This window comes from Giraffa tippelskirchi, chromosome 8 (assembly GCF_054371585.1).
Source record: "Giraffa tippelskirchi isolate mGirTip1 chromosome 8, T2T-mGirTip1v1.2.pri, whole genome shotgun sequence".
NCBI lineage: Eukaryota > Metazoa > Chordata > Mammalia > Artiodactyla > Giraffidae > Giraffa > Giraffa tippelskirchi.
The window spans coordinates 135,498,852-135,519,061 of NC_137282.1; the positions used below are offsets into that span (position 1 = coordinate 135,498,852).

Here is a 20,210-nt window from a genome sequence, read left to right on the forward strand (position 1 = left end):
GGGGACAGCGCCAGGGGTGGGGGGCTGGGTGGGAGGGGGCCACTCACCAGCGTTGTTCTGTTGCTTTGTGTTTTTGATGTAGGCGGAGAACTTGGCAAAGATGTCGATGCCTGCCGTGTTGGATTCCCGATGTTTCGCAGCCAATCTGGGGTACCTGGAAGGCAAGACATGTTCTCAGGTGAGCGAGAACTCGGAGGTCCTTTAAGGAAGAGCCTCTTTCAGTCACCTCATGATGAACAACACTCTTGTTTTCAGCAGGATCTATAAGTCTTTTGAGGTTGCTCCAACCGATCCTGTAGGGAGGGTGGGCACTTGTACCCCTGGTTCAACGATAATGCCAGTGAGGGGGCTGGATTTTATCCCGTGGGCAAGGCCGTTGTTAGAGGTTCATGAAGAGTCACATAGGGAGGGTGGCCTTTTAGGGACAAGAAAGAGGAGAAGCACGTGGGAAACATTTAAACATACTCAGTGATCTTGCTTACTTGCTATTTGGAGCCTGTAATGTGTTGAGTGCTGTCTCTACAATCCGTGTCCACTCGGGACCTCAGAATGTGACCTTATTTGGAAATAGAGTCTTGGCAGATGTCATTAGTTGAGAGTCTCAAGGTGAGATAGTACTGATTCAGTGTAGTCCCTAAATCCAATGATTGGTGTCTTCATAAAAAAAGAGCAGACACACAGAGTTGGGGCGGGAGGAGGGAGCACATGAGACCAGACGAGCCAAACCTGTTTGTAGAGGAATCCACGGCTTTGACCCCACTGGTGCCATCAAAACAAGCCATTCTAATTTTCAAAAGATATTATTTCATGAACATTTTACATGAATGGCCAGGCAAGAGTGGATGGAAATGGGGGGAGGGGCAATTGCTTGACCATCCTCATCACTAAGTATGTGGATCTTTATAATATTTGGGTGAAGAGTGAACTGCCAGCTATTTGGCTGTTTTATGTTTAAAATGCAAAATCCTTGTTCTTTTTTTTGTTGTTGGTTTAATGTTTTAAATAACTTGAAGCAAAACACCTTTAACAAGTATTGGTTTCTCTTTCAATTTTTTTTTGTTTCTTCACTGACCCATTAGCTATGGTCACCTATTCCTGGGCCATGTTGAGTGGCTGTTAAATTTCAGATACTGCCATTGGACGAGTCTTCCAAAAGTCACTGGGTCCAGCCCTCTGTCCTTGGGCAGATATGAGGCATTATAGTCCTAATTTTACAGGGAAACAATTGGAGACCAGAGACCATTGGAGACCATTTGAGGTCATTTATTATTTGAGGCCATTCGAGGTCATTATTTATTATCATGGATAATGAATAGTGGAGGGGCCATGAGAACCTGGTTTCTGGGCGCTGGAGCAGCGATCCTCTGACTTCCTCACATCACTTCTCTGATATCAGTAAAAGCTTACTTGTACTGAGTGTCCACTCTGTGCCAGGCATTGCTCTAACGCCTTGCCAGATTCATCATTTATTCCTCACAATTCCACTGGTATTGTCATTAGCTTTCTTCCACACAGGAGACAAACAAGGTGCAGAGAAGCTAAGCAATTTGTCTAAGCTCAGGAGACCAGGCGTCAGAGGCAAGAATCCGACCCAGGCAGCTTCACTTTGGAAGCCCAGCTCCCAAGTTCCACGTCCTGTGACCTCTCCTCTACTCTGCTGTTTACCCTCCAAGCCACCAAACACTCCCTGCGGCTGGACTGGGCACCATGAAGGAACTGTTATCAGCCACCAGGGGGCGCTCTGCGGAGGTTCTGCACACATATCTCCCCGAATACACTGGGAATTATCAATTCATCTGCTCTGACTGCGGGCACAAAGCGATTGTCCCTACAAGACGCTAGGTAACCTTCCAAGATGAGGGAATTTAGGATTATCCATCCCTATTGTGGCTTTACCACATAGAATCTGACGTGCTTTTAAAACGGAATGTCTTAAATTCGTATCAACACATACAAAGTACTCCTTGTTTTTGCTTGATAAATAATAAAAACAGAAGGGACTAAATAATGCATTTTATACTCGGATTTGTTGGGTTTTCTTTTCTGCTATCATTTGATCAGACTACCACTTATCCAACCATTTCTTCATGACCAGTGTGGGCCAAACAGTGAGTGGGTGGTACCGAACCCAAGTTGGGTAACAAAGGGCCATGTGTCCAGGGAGACTATGCTAGTTCCATCCTTTGTTCTAAACAGTGTGAGTCACTGAGATTTTACTGAGATTTTACACCATGTCCCAGTAGGGGACATTGAAGATTGTCCCGGTAGGAAGTGTGTCTTCAAATATTAACCTCACAGATTTTGGTAACTAGCCTTGGGGCAACTACTGTTCAGTATGTTAAGTACTTTTATTTTAGGTCCATATTTATACTATATTTCAAATATGCAGATGAGTGGGTTCCAGGGTACCTTTTGTTTCTCTAAAAGGCTAACAAATAGTGCTTTATCTATAGAAACATCTTTGAAATAAGATTGTGATGCGATCTGGTGACAATCAAAGAGACGGGCAATTTCTCTAACTCAGAGGTGAGCCAGCTGTGGCCTGTGGGCCAAATCCAGCCCAACATTTGTTTATGTGGCTCCCAGGAGCGAAAAATAGTTTTTACACTTTTAAATGATTGAAAAAATGAAAATAAGGATATTATTTTGTGATGTGTGAAAATAATAAGAAATTCCAATTTCAGCATTCACAAATAAAACACAGCCACATCCATTTATGTATATATTGTCAATGGCTGCTTTTGGCTCCCCAGGTGGCTCAGCTGGTACAGAATCCACCTGCCAATGCAGGAGACTTGGGTTCAATCCCTGGGTCAGGAAGAATTCCCTGGAGAAGGAAATGGCAGCCCACTCCAGTATTCTTTCCAGAAAGGTTGGACGACCTCTGCTCTCACTCATGGAAATTTCTCTCCACTCTGTTTTTAAGATATCTTATTTCCAATGCATGCATTTTAGATATGCACTTAAGCTTCATTCTGGGATGTGAAACAGTTGGCCATTGTTCAAAACAATTTTTTTTTTTTATAAATAGTGGCAAAAGAAAAGATATGATTGCAGATGGAAATGCTCTGATTCGCTAAGAGTTCCAATTGACGTCTCACTGACTCACCATAGGCCATCATGCCCCCGAACAAAAGAACAGCATGCAACTAAACCAACATGCAGTCATGCCAGGGGTTAGGCCCTGTCCCTGGCATTGGGGATACACTGGAGAAAAAGAGAAGACAGTCATCTCATCCTCATGGGGTGACCTCTGCTGATTCCAGGGCCTCTCCCGGCAGCCTAAGTGTTGACCTCGCATTTCCTAATGAGCTGAAAAGTGGAAGGATGTCCCCTCTTCTCCCTGACTTCCCATACAGTAAGCCCCCTACATACGAACCTGCCAGTTGCAAACTTTCAAAGATGCAAACCTGTGTTCACATATCCAATCATGTAAGTTAGTTCACAGCCATGAAATTAAAAGACACTTACTCCTTGGGAGGAAAGTTATGACCAACCTAGACAGCATATTGAAAAGCAGAGACATTACTTTGCCAACAAAGGTCCGTCTAGTCAAGGCTATGGTTTTTCCAGTGGTCATGTATGGATGTGAGAGTTGGACTAGAAAGAAAGTTGAGCACCGAAGAATTGATGCTTTTGAACTGTGGTGTTGGAGAGGATGCTTGAGAGTCCCTTGGACTTCAAGGAGATCCAACCAGTCCATCCTAAAGGAGAACAATCCTGAGTGTTCATTGGAAGGACTGATGTTGAAGCTGAAACTCCAATACTTTGGCCACCTGATGCAAAGAGCTGACTCATTTGAAAGGACCCTGATGCTGGGAGGGCTTGGGGGCAGGAGGAGAAGGGGACGACAGAGGATGAGATGGATGGATGGCATCTCCAACTCAATGGACATGAGTTTGGGTAAACTCCGGGAGTTGATGATGGACAGGGGAGGCCTGGCGTGCTGCAGTCCATGGGGTCACAAAGAGTCGGACACGACTGAGCGACTGAACTGAACTGAACAAGTTAGTTCACATGTCTGGCACAAATAGTCATGTGCATGCATCCTCTATAAGTGGTTGTGCTTTTGTGTACTTTACTCTACAGTAGTGTATAGAGGAGAGTATCTTTATTTAAAGCCCAGAATGTCTGGAAGTAAGCATAAAAGCAGCAGTGATATAGCTGGTACTGCTAGCGAGTGCCAGCTGTTGTATCGTACTACTGTACTTTTCAAGGTCTTGTATTGTAAGAATAAAGATGTTTTATTTTTTTGTATTTGTTTTTTATGCATTATTTGTGTATAAAGCATGATAGACCTTTTATAGTACAGTACCATATTGCTGATTGTGTCAGTTTCATTCCTAGGCTAACTTTGTCTGACTTAAAAACAAATTAGACTTGTGCACAGCACTCTCAGAAAGCAACTCATTCATATGTAGGGAACCTACTGTACTTTCAGCCACTATGCCATCCCACCCTTGGTACTGAGGCTGCTGCTCCACCTCCCAGAGAACCAAGGTCATACACCAAGCACTGTCTAGAAAGGTGGCTGGACTCTGGTGTCCTGACTCTCACTGATGGATCCCGTTAACTCGGGCCATTCCACCAGGATGAAAGGCAAAGGCCAGCACGTCAACTATAATCCCGATGCTTCCCTGTGGAGCATTAACTGGGTCAGTCTAACCAGGGGGATGGAAGTGAGTCTCATTTAGAAACTACTTGAGACCTCCTGGATTCCTCATTTTGACACCAAGTGCTTTGTGGGACCAAATGTAAGCTTTTAAAAAGATAGTTGGAGTGTTTGTATGTGGTTTTGTTTTTTTTTCCTTTAAAACATAAAACTAAGGGGAAAAAGGCTCCCACAATTTCTTGGCTCTCTGGCAGCTTTAGCAAACAGTGGTGTGATGAGAAACACATGCCGACCGGAGTTTGGGGAACAGAAAAGGGGGGTTTGCTGCCCCCTAGAGAACCAGAAGGCCGGCCTGCCCTCCTCTGGGGCCTCGGGACATGGGCCGCCCGACCGACCTCCCAGTGAGAGGCGGTGGGAAGGCAGCCGAGGCGGGTGACTTTGCTGCGGGCCGAACAGCCAGTCTCCCCTTGTGAGGCTGAACGACTGGCTTGCTGACATTTCTGGGAGGTAATTATGGCACCTGCCCCAGTCTGACCCACTCAAAGGCATCTAAGGGACACTCCGGGGGGCTCCGCAACGGTTGATGGTCTCATCCCTAGGGCCCCGCCTTGGTAGTCTTCTGGAGTTGTGGGTTTTAACAGTTTTGAGGTTCTGCTGCCCGGGTTTGTTGGAGTATAGAGTCTCTGATATGTCAGGAATGGGCTTAGTAAAAAGCTCCTACATGCACTGCAGTCCGTGGACACCTGGACCAGATGAAGCAGAGCTCAGGACAGGTGGAGAGGGAGGGGAGGAGGCAGTATCTATGTCCTGCACTGCTTAGCCTGATTTGGACCATGGAAAACTTCCAGGAGCTGATGGTATGGTGATGAATCTGATGATGGCCCTCCTCTGGAAGAGTCTGCCTGTACACATGGGCATATAATTCTCAGGAGGTCTCATGGGCCCCCCTGGTCCTGTTGGGGATGTAGACTGGAGATCCCCCTAAAGGCACTGCTGGATGGGGGCGGAGGGAGCCTGGCTAAGTCAGTCATGAAGGGTCGTCCTTTCCCAGGGGAGAGAATGGACCCTTGAGAGCAGGAAAGGGGCTTCTTGGCAGGGCCACAGGGCGTGAACGGCAGAGCCGGGAGTAGACCTCAGGGCTCCAGACCCAGTCCAGTCCTGCACACTTCCATCCACTGGGCTGGCTATCCATCCTCCGAACTGATCCGATTCCCCATTCTCTACTGGCCTTGACGGAAGCAGGCACTCCTACACACGGGTGTTACTTCTAGAAGGGAAAATGCTAACTTCATGGTGGACATTCCCCTCTTGGTCTCCCGGGCAAAGTCAAAACTCTACATAGTTATCGAAAACAGCATTTATTTTCTGTTTTTGGATTTCAAACCAGCGCCAGCCATGAGGTTAAGTCCCAAGGGATGGAAGATGGACCCTGAGCCCTCTGGGGTCCTTTCAGCACAGTGGCTGGCTGGTGTCCCATTCAGACATATGTGTGGCTAAGCTGGGTATTCCAGGTGGGGCTGAAGGGCTGATTTAATCAATTCATTTATTTTTCAAGACTTTTGGACTTGAGGCAGCTTTCCATGCTCAGTATGAAAATAAACTGTCCTAACGTGGATGACCAAGAATACACTTTCAGGAAGAATGTACAAATGGTTGAGGCTTAATTAGATCACAGTGGTTGAAAGTGTTAATCGCTCAGTTGTGTCCAACTCTTTGCAATATCATGGACTGTAGCCAGCCAGGCTCCTCTGTCCATGGGATTCTCCAAGCAAGAATACTGAGTGGGCTGCCATTTCCTTCTCCAGGGGATCTTCCTGACCTAGGGATTGAACCTAGGTCTCCTGCATTGCAGGCAGATTCTTTACCATCTGAGCCACTAGTAGAGATCCTCAATGTGGATAAAGAAAACACTTTTAGGAAGGATGTACAAATGGTCGAGGCTTAATGAGATCATAATGAGGAGTTAAAATTTAACAGTGATTTGACAGATTGGTGACCTTGGGCAAGTTACTTAACCTCTCCAAGGCTCAGCTTCTCCAGCTGTAAAATTAGGATACTGACAGCACCTACCTTTTAGGGCACACCAAGTGAGGGCTATAGCAGCCTCAATGGATAAGGCACTGGCCTTCTAAACCAGGGACTGTTGGTTCTAGTCCCACCTGGAGTAGTATGATACAGGCTTCCCTGGTGGCTCAGATGGTAAAGAATCTGACTGCAATGCAGGAGACCCAGGTCCGCTCCCTGGGTCTGGAAGATCCCCTGGAGGAGGCCATGGCTACCTACTCCAGTATTCTTCCCTGGAGATTCCCATGGACAGAGGAGCCTGGCTGGCTACAGTCTGTGGGGTCACAAAGATTGGGACACGACTGAGAGAATGTTTCAGTTTCAAGTGAGGGCTATAGAGATATCTGTAAAAAATAAAACTTTGAAATCAATGCAAGATGGTCATCTTTCTCATCAGTCCCACTTATTTCACCTACTAAAGTGAAAGTGACAGTCCTCAATCATGTCTTTGCAACCCCATGGACTATACAGTCCATGGAATTCTCTAGGCCAGAAGTTCACCTACCAAGTATGTTCTAAAATCCTTCCTGCCTCTCTGCTCCCACCTCACTGTCACTGCCTTGGCCCAGCCCTCTCGTCTGTCTTACCTGGAATGTCACCAACTGGCTCCTCCTATTTGATTTCTAGGAGCTTCCATCCTCTGCTCTCCCTGTATTCCCCTATCCCCCAAACCTGAAAACGGACTCTACAACACCTTTGCTTAAAGCTTTTCAGGGACAAGTCTGCAGGATTAAGTTTGTGCACATCTTACTCTGTATGTATTAATAATATTATTGCTCCAGTTTTTCTTTTTTCCGAAGGTGATTGTTTGAATCTCTGATTTCAGTCTAAGTACAATGCACACACCTAGTTTCCAGCAGCTTTTAGGATTTCACTGCTCTTCTCTCCTCTTTCCCGTTAGGAGCAAATCATCTACAGAACAAGAACCCACAGCACTCTGGTCTCTCCCTTCCCTGACCTCGCTTTCAGAAGTCAAACTGCTTTCAGTGTTTTTTTTTTTTTCATATTTAATTATGGTCTCCGACCAGACAGGGTCAGATTTTTGGATCTTATTCATAAGTTGGTGTGGTTTTAAGTCATGGGATTACCTCTCTCCTGGCTGACTTTTCACTTCACTTTATCGACCTTTCTGTTCTTGTTCTGCCGTGAAGGAGCCTCTGCCCCACCTCAGGCAGAGGGGCCTGGAGAGATGACATGTTTAGGGGGCATCAGCTCTTGGGGGTGGGCTTTGTGAAGCAGGCTGGAGACGGACAGCCCTTTGCGGGTGAGGAGGGCCATACAAGACTCTCTCTTTGCAAAGAGGGTCCTGAGCTCTGAGTCGATGAGGCTCTTTTGGAAATCTACTCCCAGGATCTAGAGAAGCACACGGAACCCTCCCCGTCATTAACTCCGGAAAGAAGCAGCTCATTACTTTTCAGGGGTCAAAGTCTCCTCCAGGAACTCCTCGATCTTATTGACATCTGTCTTCACATCCCCGTTGAATGTTAGGAAGGGCGGATGGGTACCAGGGGCAAGGTTGTGCAGGTCAGCTGGCTTTCTGTGGAGAGGAGAGAGCAAGGTTCAGGGGGTGGCTTACACCAGGGCGCTTCATGGACACAGAGTCCTGGGGTGGATCGTTCATTATATGCCTGTTAGCAAAAACAGACTTGGAATGGGACATAGTGCAGAGAAGGGTGGAGGTTCTGGAAGACTGTGGTGTGATATAGGAAATCTGGCCAGTGGAATTCAGTAACAGGAGCAAGACAGGATGGACTTCGCAAAAAGCAGAGCCTGATCACAGGTGACTATCTAAGCTAGAGCCAAGCGTCTGATACCCAGGGCAGAAGTTGGGGTTTGTTTTCAAAAGGTCCTTCACTTATTTGCTTAACAAAAATATATTAGGCAGAATCCCGAACTTTGAATATTCAAGAATACAGTCATGCTTTTCCACTAAGAATGATATTCTGTGTTCTTCAAGGTTTGCACAGGAGGAAGGAAGCAACATTGTGTTTGACACGGGTCCTTATTCAAGTCAGAAGGCGGGACCAGAGATGGAGCAAAGAGAGGGGAAGAAGGGCCAGCGGATGGATGGAGGACCTGGGGAGGGAGAAGACTGCACAGCGGACAGAGGGAGGAGGGGTTTCATGATGGAAACTTCCTGGAGTGGGGCTGGGACACCAGAGTCACCCCAAAGCCTCTCTCTGAGAATGCACAGTCCTTGTGGGAGGCAGACGTGGGGGGGAAACAGTAGAGAGAGGAACCAAGAGAGTAAACAAGGGGGAAGAGGAGTCTAATGAAACACATTCCTGGCATAATCAGCCTGGGAGGGGAAGACAGGAATTTCAATTAAGATGTCCCTCCCGCGCCCATGCCCAAACACACACACTCTGCAGCAGCCTTCTGGGGCACTTGGAACTCCTCAGACAATTGACACTGAAAGCACTTCTAAAATCTAATTTCCTTAGTCAGTCCCTGTGTTTACCTCATATGTGTTCCTCCTTTCAGACAATTGAAGGACATTCTTTACCTTCTCTTCCTGTGTTTTAAGGGCTTCCCTGGTGGCTCATATGAGCTCACCTAAGGCAGTGATGGGCTTCCCAGGTGGCTCAGTGGTAAAGAACCCACCTGCCAATGCAGGAGACTCAAGAGATGTTGGTTCAATCCCTGGGTTGGGAAGATCCCCTGGAGTAGGAAATGGCAACCCACTCCAGAACTCTTGCCTGGGAAATCCCATGGATACAGGAGCCTGGAGGGCTACAGTCCAGGGGAATCACAAAGAGTCAGACATGACTGAGCATACATACACACACACACACAAACACAAGGCAATGATGCTTGGGTTCTCAGCAGGGTGGGAAAAATCCACACTGATTTTATATTTCAGCAATGAACTCTCTGTGGCTTAAAGATCCAGAAAATATTCAAATATTAGTCGTTCAGTTATGTCTGACTCTTTGCAACCTCGTGGACTGTAGCCTGCCAGGTTCCTCTGTCTATGGGGATTCTCCAGGCAAGAATACTGGAGTGGGTTACCATTTCCTCCTTCAATGGACCTTCCTGACCCAGGGATCGAACCTGGGTCTCCTGCATAGCAGACAGATTCTTTACCATCTGAGCCACCAGGGAAGCCCTGGTGAAATGATTAAGGATGATTTTTATTTTTTCTAAGACTCAGCAGAACAATATCCTTTGGAGTCTGGCATCCTTCTGAGGTACTGCCTGTGGCTGCTAGAGTCCAGTTCATGTTGCCCATGGACCCTGGTCAGGGGATGCCCTGTCTCTTTGTTGACTCTCTTCAGCAGTTATGAAATTATATAGTTAGAACTTAATTACCTATTGCCAAGTGCAACTTCGGAGAAGGCAATGGCAACCCACTCCAGTACTCTTGCCTGGAAAATCCCATGGACGGAGGAGCCTGGTAGGCTGCAGTCCATGGGGTCGTGAAGAGTCAGACACGACTGAGCAACTTCCCTTTCACTTTTCACTTTCATGCACTGGAGAAGGAAATGGCAACCCACTCCAGTGTTCTTGCCTGGAGAATCCCAGGGATGGCAGAGCCTGGTGGGCTGCCATCTATGGGGCAGCACAGAGTCGGACACGACTAAAGCGACTTAGCAGCAAGTCTAACTTACGAATTGTTTAATATACATCAGTCCTCCTTCCCTGACTGAACGTCAAGATGATGCCAAGAGGAGCCAACACGGGTGGTGTTCTTGCTGCCAGCCAGCACAACTCTGAATGTGAGTGGTCCACGTCCTGCGTCACCAGATCCTCACAACAGAAACACGGCAGCACTGCCCTGCCCGCCGCACCAGTGAGGAAATGGGCTCAGAAAAGAGAGGGCAACTTGTTCAGGGATACTCAGTTCATGGTGGAGCCAGGATAAGAAATTAGTTTTTCTGGGAATTGCTAAACTTCACTGTATCAAGTATTTTAAAAGTTCCTTAATTCATATATATATATATATATATATATATATTTTTTTTTTTTTTTCCCAGTAAGAAAGTCTCCTTATCTATAAAACTGGAGTCCTGATACTTGACTGGCCTACTTGCAGGGCACTGGCAGGATCAGATGTGATAACAGAAAGGAAAGAGCCTCATAAGGATCTGAGGAATGCTGGGGTGGCTGATCCACAGCCAAACACGAGTCCACGTTCAGAGATGATTCTCCAAAGACCTCCTCTTCTCCACTAAAGGAAGCCAATCTTCCCAACTGTACGAAAGTCAGCTCTTGCAGACACTGTCTGCATTGCAGTGTATGTTCATTCATTTGGCAGAGGTTAGTTGGGGCCCTGAATGAATGAATTAGCTGGTATGATGGATACAAAGAAACTTAAACATGATCTCAACCTGCCCTTGAGGGATTCAAGGTCTCACATGAATGACAAACTTCATAACTGATGAGTCCTGAAGATCATGATATCTGATCCGAGGAGATGGGGTTTTTGGTGACAGCCCCTCCAACTCTACATGGGCACCTTAAACAAGCCATTTAAATGTGTGTCTGGGTTTCCTCAAATAGAAGGAAGAAAAAAATCACATGTGATTTTTTTTAATGGGAAAGCAAGGCTAATTGTAAAGCATTGGGACTATAGATATCATAACCTGGTGAGATGCAAATTGATGGAGCCGGGCAGCAGGAACCATGGGCGCTGGGTGAGTCTGGGGGAGGCTGAGGGATAGATGTGGCTGAGAGTGGTGGGGTGGGAGGGGGAGGCTTCCCAGGAGAGGGGGTTGGCACCATCTCTCCACATGGTTAAAGGATTATTTTAGGAAAAATATCCTAAAGGATTATTTTAGGAAGAATATCCTTATGATAATATAAAGGATGGATCAAAGACAGGGAGAACCCGGACGGATGAAGACCAGCTTGAAGAACAAAGAAAACTGTCTAACTACCAGTGGTGGGACCTGGACCAGGCGTGGGCTTTGAGACTAGACAAGGGAGCTTGGAAGTAACAGACAGCCTGGTGAGAGGATGCCCTGGGCTTGGCTACTGATGGACAGTGAGGGCAGCGAGAGGAGGAAGCCGGAAATGTTTCAGTGCCTAGAAAAATGAAAGAACCAAGGAATTCAGGGTTTTTGGGGGGACCTCAACTCAACAGGAAAATGAACGTACAAGTTTCAAAACAGAGATTTTAAAGTGATCACAGAAAATGCAAGTGGAAACAGCAAGAGGAGAGCAAGGGTCGGGGTGCAGACTAACCAACATGAAGGTGGCAGGGGGAGTGTGCCGACGAGGAAGACGAACACCGAACACCGGGAGAATGCGTCTGAGCCAGTCCCCATTTAAAGGGGAAGCAGAGGAGAGAGGAGCGAAGCAAGAAGGAAAGAGCGTAGCTCATGATGGTGAACGATGCCTGTATTTTAAACAGTCATTAAAACTGCACTTCAGAAGGAGAATACTAGTAACACGCCATCCCGTCTCTAATCCATAGCTCTCACACTAAGGACTTCTAAAGATGGGAACATAGTGGGAGAAATGGTCTGGATCTCAGCTCCTTGGAAACGCAACCTCTCACACCTGGAGTCTGGCTGGGGCCTCCCAGGATGAGGGCATTAGTATGATGGGAATGGCTCACTCTGTATTTTCAGATGTCCATGCCCATCTCTGTGCCAGACACTCAGTCGTGATACTCAGTGCCCAGTCCCTCCTTCTTCCTTGCAAATTGGGACTTGTTCTGTCCCAAGGATGACGCTTGTTTTCTCAGCCTCCCTTTTAACTAGGGGTCTGGCCAAAGAGGTGTGAGCAGGAGGCAGCTAGGAGCCGAGAGAAGGTTTTCGCCCTGCTTCATGGACGATCCTCTGTTCCTGCAGCGAAACCTATTGCTCACGAATGCACCATCCTTTACCTTTTCAGATCCACCGTGGTGACATTGAACACAACTCCTTTCAGCCAGAGGATCATAAAGAGACGCTGAGAGAAGGGACAGTTGCCAATGCTTTCCCCATCGATTCCAGCCTAAAAAGAAAAGCACGAGAGTCCTGAGTTGGCTTGTGCACATTAGCAAGAAGGCACATGGGATTCTAACAGCTAGACGCCAGTTTGAGTAGAACTAAGTTCCTGCTCCAGCCTTCCCTTAAAGTTGCCTTTTAATATTTATCATTGTCTTCCTAATGTAGGGTGACGCTTGGCACAGGGTAAGGGCTCAATAAACTCTGTGGAACTTAATGTGAGTTTCCAGCATGGTGATTATGCAGACTCATAACTTTCTGAAACCATTGAACCCTAGCATCTTAGAGTAAAAAGAGACCTTAATATCACAGGAAAAGTGTTGTGAAAGTGTTAGTCGCTCAGTCGTGTCTGACTCTTTGAGGCCCCGTGGACTGTAGCATGCCAGGCTGCTCTGTCCATGGAATTCTCCAGGCAAGAATACTGGAGTGGATTGTTATTCCCTTCTCCGGAGGATCTTCTTGATCCAGGGATTGAACCCAGGTCTTCCACATTGCAGGCAGATTCTTTACCATCTGAGTCACCAGGAAATCCCTTAACATCACATAATCTGACACCAAGAATGTTGGACCAACTTCTATACTTCTGAGTGATCATCTTGTCTATGCTTGAACAGTTCCACTCACCAGCAATTTATATCTCTCAAGCCAGTCCCTTCTGAGGACCGGTCTAACCATCAGAAACGCTTTCCTTCGGTTATATTAATAACCTCGCCAAAGTATGTCCCTCTATAGTTTCTCCTCTACCCTTTAGTCCTTGCTCCACGAGGATGTCACGAGTACAGATCCTCAGATTTTGACCTCTTTCTATCTAATCTGCAGGCTCAAGACTTTAATCAATGTCCCACTTAGTGCTGACTACTACCTGACCTTGTGTCAATAAGTTATTCATTTGTTAAATTATTCTTTTGAACAGTGAATACATATTGATCATGGGCAAAGCACTGTACACAGGGGATTCAAAACAGCATTTACTCAGGAGCTTAGGACTCTCTGAGGTGTGGACTAGGGGATGAGACAGGTACGCACAGATAATCATGGCAGTCAGCATTATTGAAGACCTGCGTACTCCTGCTCCCCACCTTTCCCCTTCTCAGTACCCTCCTCAAAACAGAATTTTTTTCTCTGAAAGGCAAGTCCACTTTTACCTCTGAGTGGGCTGCAGAGATGTGAATTTTATAGAGTATATTTTCAGCAAACACAGGAAGAAAAAGGTTAGAGAACTGATTTCAGTGTGATTTATTTCCACTGAGTGGTTTATTGGCTCCAAAATGGTACCTAGAGGGAGAAATCACCTACTCACTCTGTTTGGGGCTTCCCTGGTGGCTCAGATGGTAAAGAATCCACCTGCAGTGCAGGAGACCTGGGTACAATCCCTGGGTTGAGAAGATCCCCTGGAGAAGGAAATGACAATCCACTCCAGTTTTCTTGCCTGGAGAATTCCATGGACAAAGGAACTTGGTTTACTGGCCCCAAAATGGTACTTGGAGGGAGAAATCACCCATTCACTCTAGTTTTTGTTGTTGTTGTTGTTGTTTTTAGAGTTTTTGTTTGTTTGATTTTTTGCGGATGTCTTTGTTTGTATTGGCCTCAAGGCATGTGGGATCTTAGTTCCCTGACCAGGGATTGAACCTGTGCCTCCTGCAGTGGAAGCTCAGTCTTAACTTCTTGACCGCCAGGGAAGTCTCACCCACTCACTCTCGTTTGTCCTTGGCTACCCTGGCAACTGTGGCCTCATGAGGACCAGTCTCCACCCAGAAGGAGGATCTCTGGAGGAAAGGCCCATAGCCTGGCTTGAAACGTTGACAATCCAACCAACATCCTGGAATGGGGGCTTACTAAGACTTCTTTTCTTTCTTTCTTTTTTTGAAAGAGAAGGAGAAAAAACTGCCCTCCAAGCTCAGCGCATTATTTTTCCCCTGCAGCTTTGTTTGCTGTGGGGTTGGGTAGGGGGCGGCAGATGTCTTCTTTCATACAGGAGAGCCTCAGTGTGTGCTTATTTCTACCTGGCCCATCACTCCCAGCAGAGGTTCAGGTTTATAATGGAAAACTGGTGCCTTTGCTTGTGTTGCTTGTAGGTAATTGCTATGAAATTACAGTTATTTCACCTTTCTCTTAACTCCACCTGGAACCCCATCCTTATTCAGTTCTCACTTTCCTTAGCACTGGAAACAGATCCACTCTGAGTGTTTCAGACACCACGGGCTTGGTTATAGAAAATCAGAAAGGTGGAGGGCATAGGGCAGGCGCCACCCCTGACCACAGGGCTAACGTTACCAATAAAGCCACACTCGGACAGGCAACTATGGATTTAATAATGGCTGGTGCAAAACTTGAGTTGATGACATCAGTTCCCTAAGAGTAGCTTTCTCAAGAAACACTCTCTTGACAGGTTCTTGGTCCTTTAAAACATCCTGACAAAGGAACTTTTCCCCAGGGTCAGTTATGATGTAAGTGACAAGCCGAGAATTCAAAAACAAAAGCCACACACTCTTATCTGTTTTTACCCCTGGTGGTGAGGGTGGGAGTGGGGATGCTCATAAGTCTACAAGCAATAAATGCTGGAGAGGGTGTGGAGAAAAGGGAACCCTCTTACACTGTTGGTGGGAATGCAAACTAGTACAGCCACTATGGAGAACAGTGTGGAGATTCCTTAAAAAACTGGGAATAGAACTGCCATACGACCCAGCAATCCCACTGCTGGGCATACACACCAAGGAAACCAGAATTGAAAGAGACGCGTGAACGCCAATGTTCATCGCATCACTGTTTACAACAGCCAGGACATGGAAGCAACCTAGATGTCCATCAGCAGACGAATGGATAAGGAAGCTGTGGTACATATACACAATGGAATATTACTCAGCCATTAAAAAAAATACATTTGAATCGGTTCTATTGAGATGGATGAAACTGGAGCCCATAATACAGAGTGAAGTAAGCCAGAAAGAAAAACACCAATACAGTATACTAATGCATATATATGGAATTTGAAAGATGGTAACAATAACCCTATACATGAGACAGAATAAGAGACACAGATGCATAGAACAGTCTTATGGACTCTGAGGGAGAAGGTGAGGGTGGGACGATCTGGGAGAACAGCATTGAAACATGTATATTATCATATGTGAAACAGAACACCATTCCATGTTCGATGCATGAGACAAATGCTCAGGGCTGGGGCAATGGGATGACCCAGAGGGATGGGATGGGGAGGGAGGTGGGAGGGGGGTCCAGGAAGGGGAACACATGTAAACCCATGGCTGATTCATGTCAATGTATGGCAAAAACTATTACAATATTGTAAAGTAATTAGCCCCCAACTAAAATAAATAAATTTATTAAAAAAAAAAAAAAGAATCAAAGCAGGAACTACAGAAATATTGGAATTCTTATTAGCTGGACCCAAAATTCATATAATAATGTTAATAATACCAATGAATATCTATATTTTCAGGTATTGTTCTAAGTGCTTTCCATATACTGTTTTTTATTTATTTGCATTATCATGAATAACAAGCTCTCTGTTAAATTCAAACCTTTTATTTTTATTTATTTATTTTTGGTCACATCACCTGGCATGTGGGATTAGTTTCCCAACCAGGGATTGAGCCTGAAACCCCTGGATTGGAAGCACAGAGTCTTAACCACTAGACTGCCAGGCAAGTCCTGCTTTACATAATATCATTATTTATTCCTCATGTGAAACCTGTGTAGTGAGATAGTGTCATCCTTTTACAGATGTGGGAGCTGAGGGGAAATTACAGAGAGGGGACGTCACTGGCCTGAGAGTCCCTGGGATGAACCCAGGCAATCTGGTTCCAGACCCAGAGCTCTTAACTGCCATGCACAGACTCCATCCTGAGGACCCAGCCCAGACAGGTAGCATGGTGACCCAAACTCATGGAGCAGGAGGTGAGGGTGCTGGGGATGTCTGATACATCCCAGACTCCAGTCCATACGCCACAGCTCCGCAGGGTGTAGAGGCTGGTGGCAGTCACAGTTCCCACCATGTCCACTATTGTCTTGTTAGGATTCTAGATGTAGTAAACAAAAATTGCCCAAAGACCAAGAGAAACAAGACACAAGGGGTCTGTCTTACTGTCTCTGCATCTCTCTTTCAGCTTGACCATCCCTTCCCTTCCATTTTCTTGTGCTGGGAACACTTAACATGAGATCTACCCTCTTAAGACATGTCTCAGTGTGCAAGGCAGTATTGTCTACTATCCAGTGTTGCAAGCGGCTCTCCAGCACTTACTCACTTTGCTCAAATGAAACTGTATTTCTGTTATTAGGAACTCCCCACTTTCCCCTCTCCTTGCCCCTGGCAACCACCTTTCCACTTTTTCATATTATGACTTTTGCTATTTTTCAGTTAAGTTCAGGCGCTATTTTAGTTACTTCATGTAAGTGGGATCATGCAGTATTTGTCTTTCTGTGATCAGTTTAATTCATTCAAGATAATGTCCTTGAGAGTCCTCCATGTTGTTACACATTTTAGAATTTCCTTCTTTTTTAAGGCTGCATAATATTCCACTGTGTGTGGAATACACACACAGTGTGTATACATCAGTTTTTTTATCCATTCATCTATCAATGAACACTTACGCTATTTTCATATTTCGGCTATTTAAATAGTGCTGTAATGAACACAGGGCTTCCCAGGTAGTGCTAGTGGTAAAGAACCCCCCTGCCAATGCAAAAGACATAGGAGACATGGATTTGATTCCTAGATTAGGAAGATCCCCTGGAGGAGGGTATGGCAACCCACTCCAGTATTCCTGCATGGAGAATCCCATGGACAGAGGAGCCTGGCAGGCTACAGTCTACAGGGCCACAAATAGTTGGACACAATTGAAGCAACTTAGGACACACATGGGTATAATGAACACAGGAGTGCTAATGTCTCTTTCAGACTCTGATTTCAGTTATTTTAGCTGACTTCCCAGAAGTCGGATTGCTGGATCATACGGTAGTTCTCTTTTTTATTTTTTTGAGGAACCACGACACTGTTTCCATAGTCGCTGCCCCACTTAGTATTTTCATCGACAGTGTGTGAGGGTGCTAATTTCATCCTGGCCAAGACTTGTTGTCATTTGTTTTTTCTAGAATAGCTGTCCTGAGGTGAGATCTCCTTGTGGTTTTGATTTGCATTCCTCTCGTAATTACTGATATTAAGAATTCTTTTTTGTTGGATGTTTGTTGTCTTCTTTGGAGAAATATCTATTCAAGTCCTTAGCCCATATTTTAATTGGGTTATTATATTTTTAGTATTGAGTTGTTCATTTTCCTCTTTTCCTCCTTCCCAACTAACCAGTCCTGTGCCCCATATAAACCATTTGATAAACTCATGGGTTAAATGTGGTATGCTTGTGGCAGCCACTTGAAACATCAACCAAGAACTTGGGGGGACTCAGGGGGACCCCAGGCCCTGAAAAGTATGAGGAAAAATCCAGATGGGCTGTGGTCCAAAGAGGCTCTGAGCAATGGGGGCTGGGGTAGTCAAAAACATGGTGAAGTGGGTTGAATAACATTACCTCCCAAATTCATGTCCACACGGAACCTGTGAGTGTGACATTATTTGGAAGCAAAATTTTACAGATAAAATCGAGTCAAGATGAGGTCATGTTGGATTCAAGTGGGCCCTAAACATTTGGGCACAGACAAAAATGTCGTATTGAGATGGAGGCAGAGATTGGATTGATGTATTGGCAAACCAAGGAGACTGAGGATGGTCAGCAGACCCCAGAAGCTGCAGAAGATTAGGACGGGGTCTTCTCTAGAGATTTCAGAGAGAACATGGCTCTGCTGACAACTTGATTTCAAACTTCCAGCCTCCAGAACTGTGAGAGAATACATTTCTGTTGTTATAAGCCACCCAGTTTATGGTCATTTATTTTGGCAGCACTAGGAAACGAATGCAAACAGTGGGGTCAAAGGAGAATGGTGTACGGCGGCTGGCAAACTTCCCAAGTTCATCATTCTGCTTGTCCATGGGCCTCACGTGCACACAACTGCCAGCCAGCTCTGACCCCAAAGTACCAGCTCTTCCTTAGGTATAGTAAATTTATTTACTAGTACATGCATATGCTATACTATACTTTGCTATATTATACTGTATTATTAATACATTCTATATCATCTAAGCTGTAATAACACATAAACTCTGGGACACATAAACACATAAACTTTGTACCCCAGTGGCCAAGACTCAGCACTCCCAATGCAGGGGGCCTGGGTTCAATCCCTGATCAGGGAATTAGATCCCACATTGCACAACTAAAGATGCTGCATGCCATAATGAAGAGAGAAGTGTGCTACAACCAAGACTCAGTGCAGTCAAACAAATAAAAATAAATATTTTTTAAAAACATAAACCATTATACACTATGTAATACTACATGTATTAGAAATGGCAGGATGCAATTATATAGATTGTATGATTATACATTATATGTTGTATGCCAACTAAGTCATATGATACGTTATGACGTAGTCTCTCATGCTATATGGTAAGCTTGGCTAATGTTTTATTCACGTTCACGTTGCCTTCAACAGCAACAAGCCCAGGTACATAAAACTGAGTTTCTGTTAGAAAGCACGCGTGTTGAGGTCAGGATGATATTGCTCCATTTTTACAGCTTGAGTACCTCAAAATTTTGATGTTGGCCCTTAGAAGAGCATTCTGAGAAAGAAACTTGGGTTGCTGAAGGCATTATAGCAGAAGATTATGGTACTAGACCCACCTTTGCCTGATTCACCCTGTGACCTTGAGTCTCAATCTTTGCACTTATAACTTCCAGCAATTTTCTAAAATCAAGCAGCTAATGGAAAATTATCAGCTTAAGACAGCAGTTTTCAAGCTCTTTTGATTTCAGAATACTTTTGTGCCGTTTAAGATTGTTCAGGATACTAAAGAGCTTTTGTTCATGTGGGATATAGCTATCGATATTTACTGTATTATAATTAAAACTAAAACATGTTTATTTCCTCATTCGTTAAAATATAATAATAATGACAAATATATTACATGTTAATAAAAACAGCATATTTTAATATAAAGAAACCATATATTTAGGAAAAAAATAGTAAGAAGATTGACATTGTTATATTTTTACAGAATCTTTGACTGACTTAACAGAAGTTAGGTTCTGCATTCAGTACTTTCATATTTGTTTGGAGTCTATGAAAAAAGTCTGGCCTTACCCAGATACATAGTTGGAAAAAGGAGGAGTAATTTAATAGGCTTTTTAGATAATTTCAGATAATTGTGAGTATTTTTCTTTTATACCATACCGAAACTCAACAAGTGGTAGTTTCTTAAAAGGTACTTGATAGGTGGAATTTGAAACCCTATCAATGAAATTCTTCCATTCTACTAAAAGGAAAAAAATTCATCTATCTTTCACTTTGAATGGATCTTTTACTCATGAATGGTTTTGTCACATCACAAATTCATCATTTTGAAAATAACATTTCACAGACTTAAATCTTCCAAATGGTCATACATTTTCTCATACGATAGCAAAATATCTCATTCAGTAATATCACCGCCAAGTTCATCAGAAAAATTTAAGCAAGGAGAAGCTGTCAAACTT

General features: G+C 44.9%; 1 protein-coding gene across 3 annotated transcripts in view; it reads right to left on the minus strand.

The window, feature by feature from the left end:
* CLIC5 (chloride intracellular channel 5) overlaps positions 1-20,210 on the minus strand; it is a 167,174-nt gene that overhangs the window by 42,497 nt on the left and 104,467 nt on the right. For all 3 annotated transcript variants that reach the window (XM_081519638.1, XM_081519639.1, XM_081519640.1), the window contains exons 2-4: positions 12,510-12,619; positions 8,088-8,213; positions 48-154 (exon numbers count right to left, since the gene is read on the minus strand). In XM_081519638.1, the coding sequence (XP_081375764.1) occupies positions 48-154; positions 8,088-8,213; positions 12,510-12,619 (343 nt within the window). The remainder of the gene's footprint in view (positions 1-47; positions 155-8,087; positions 8,214-12,509; positions 12,620-20,210) is intronic.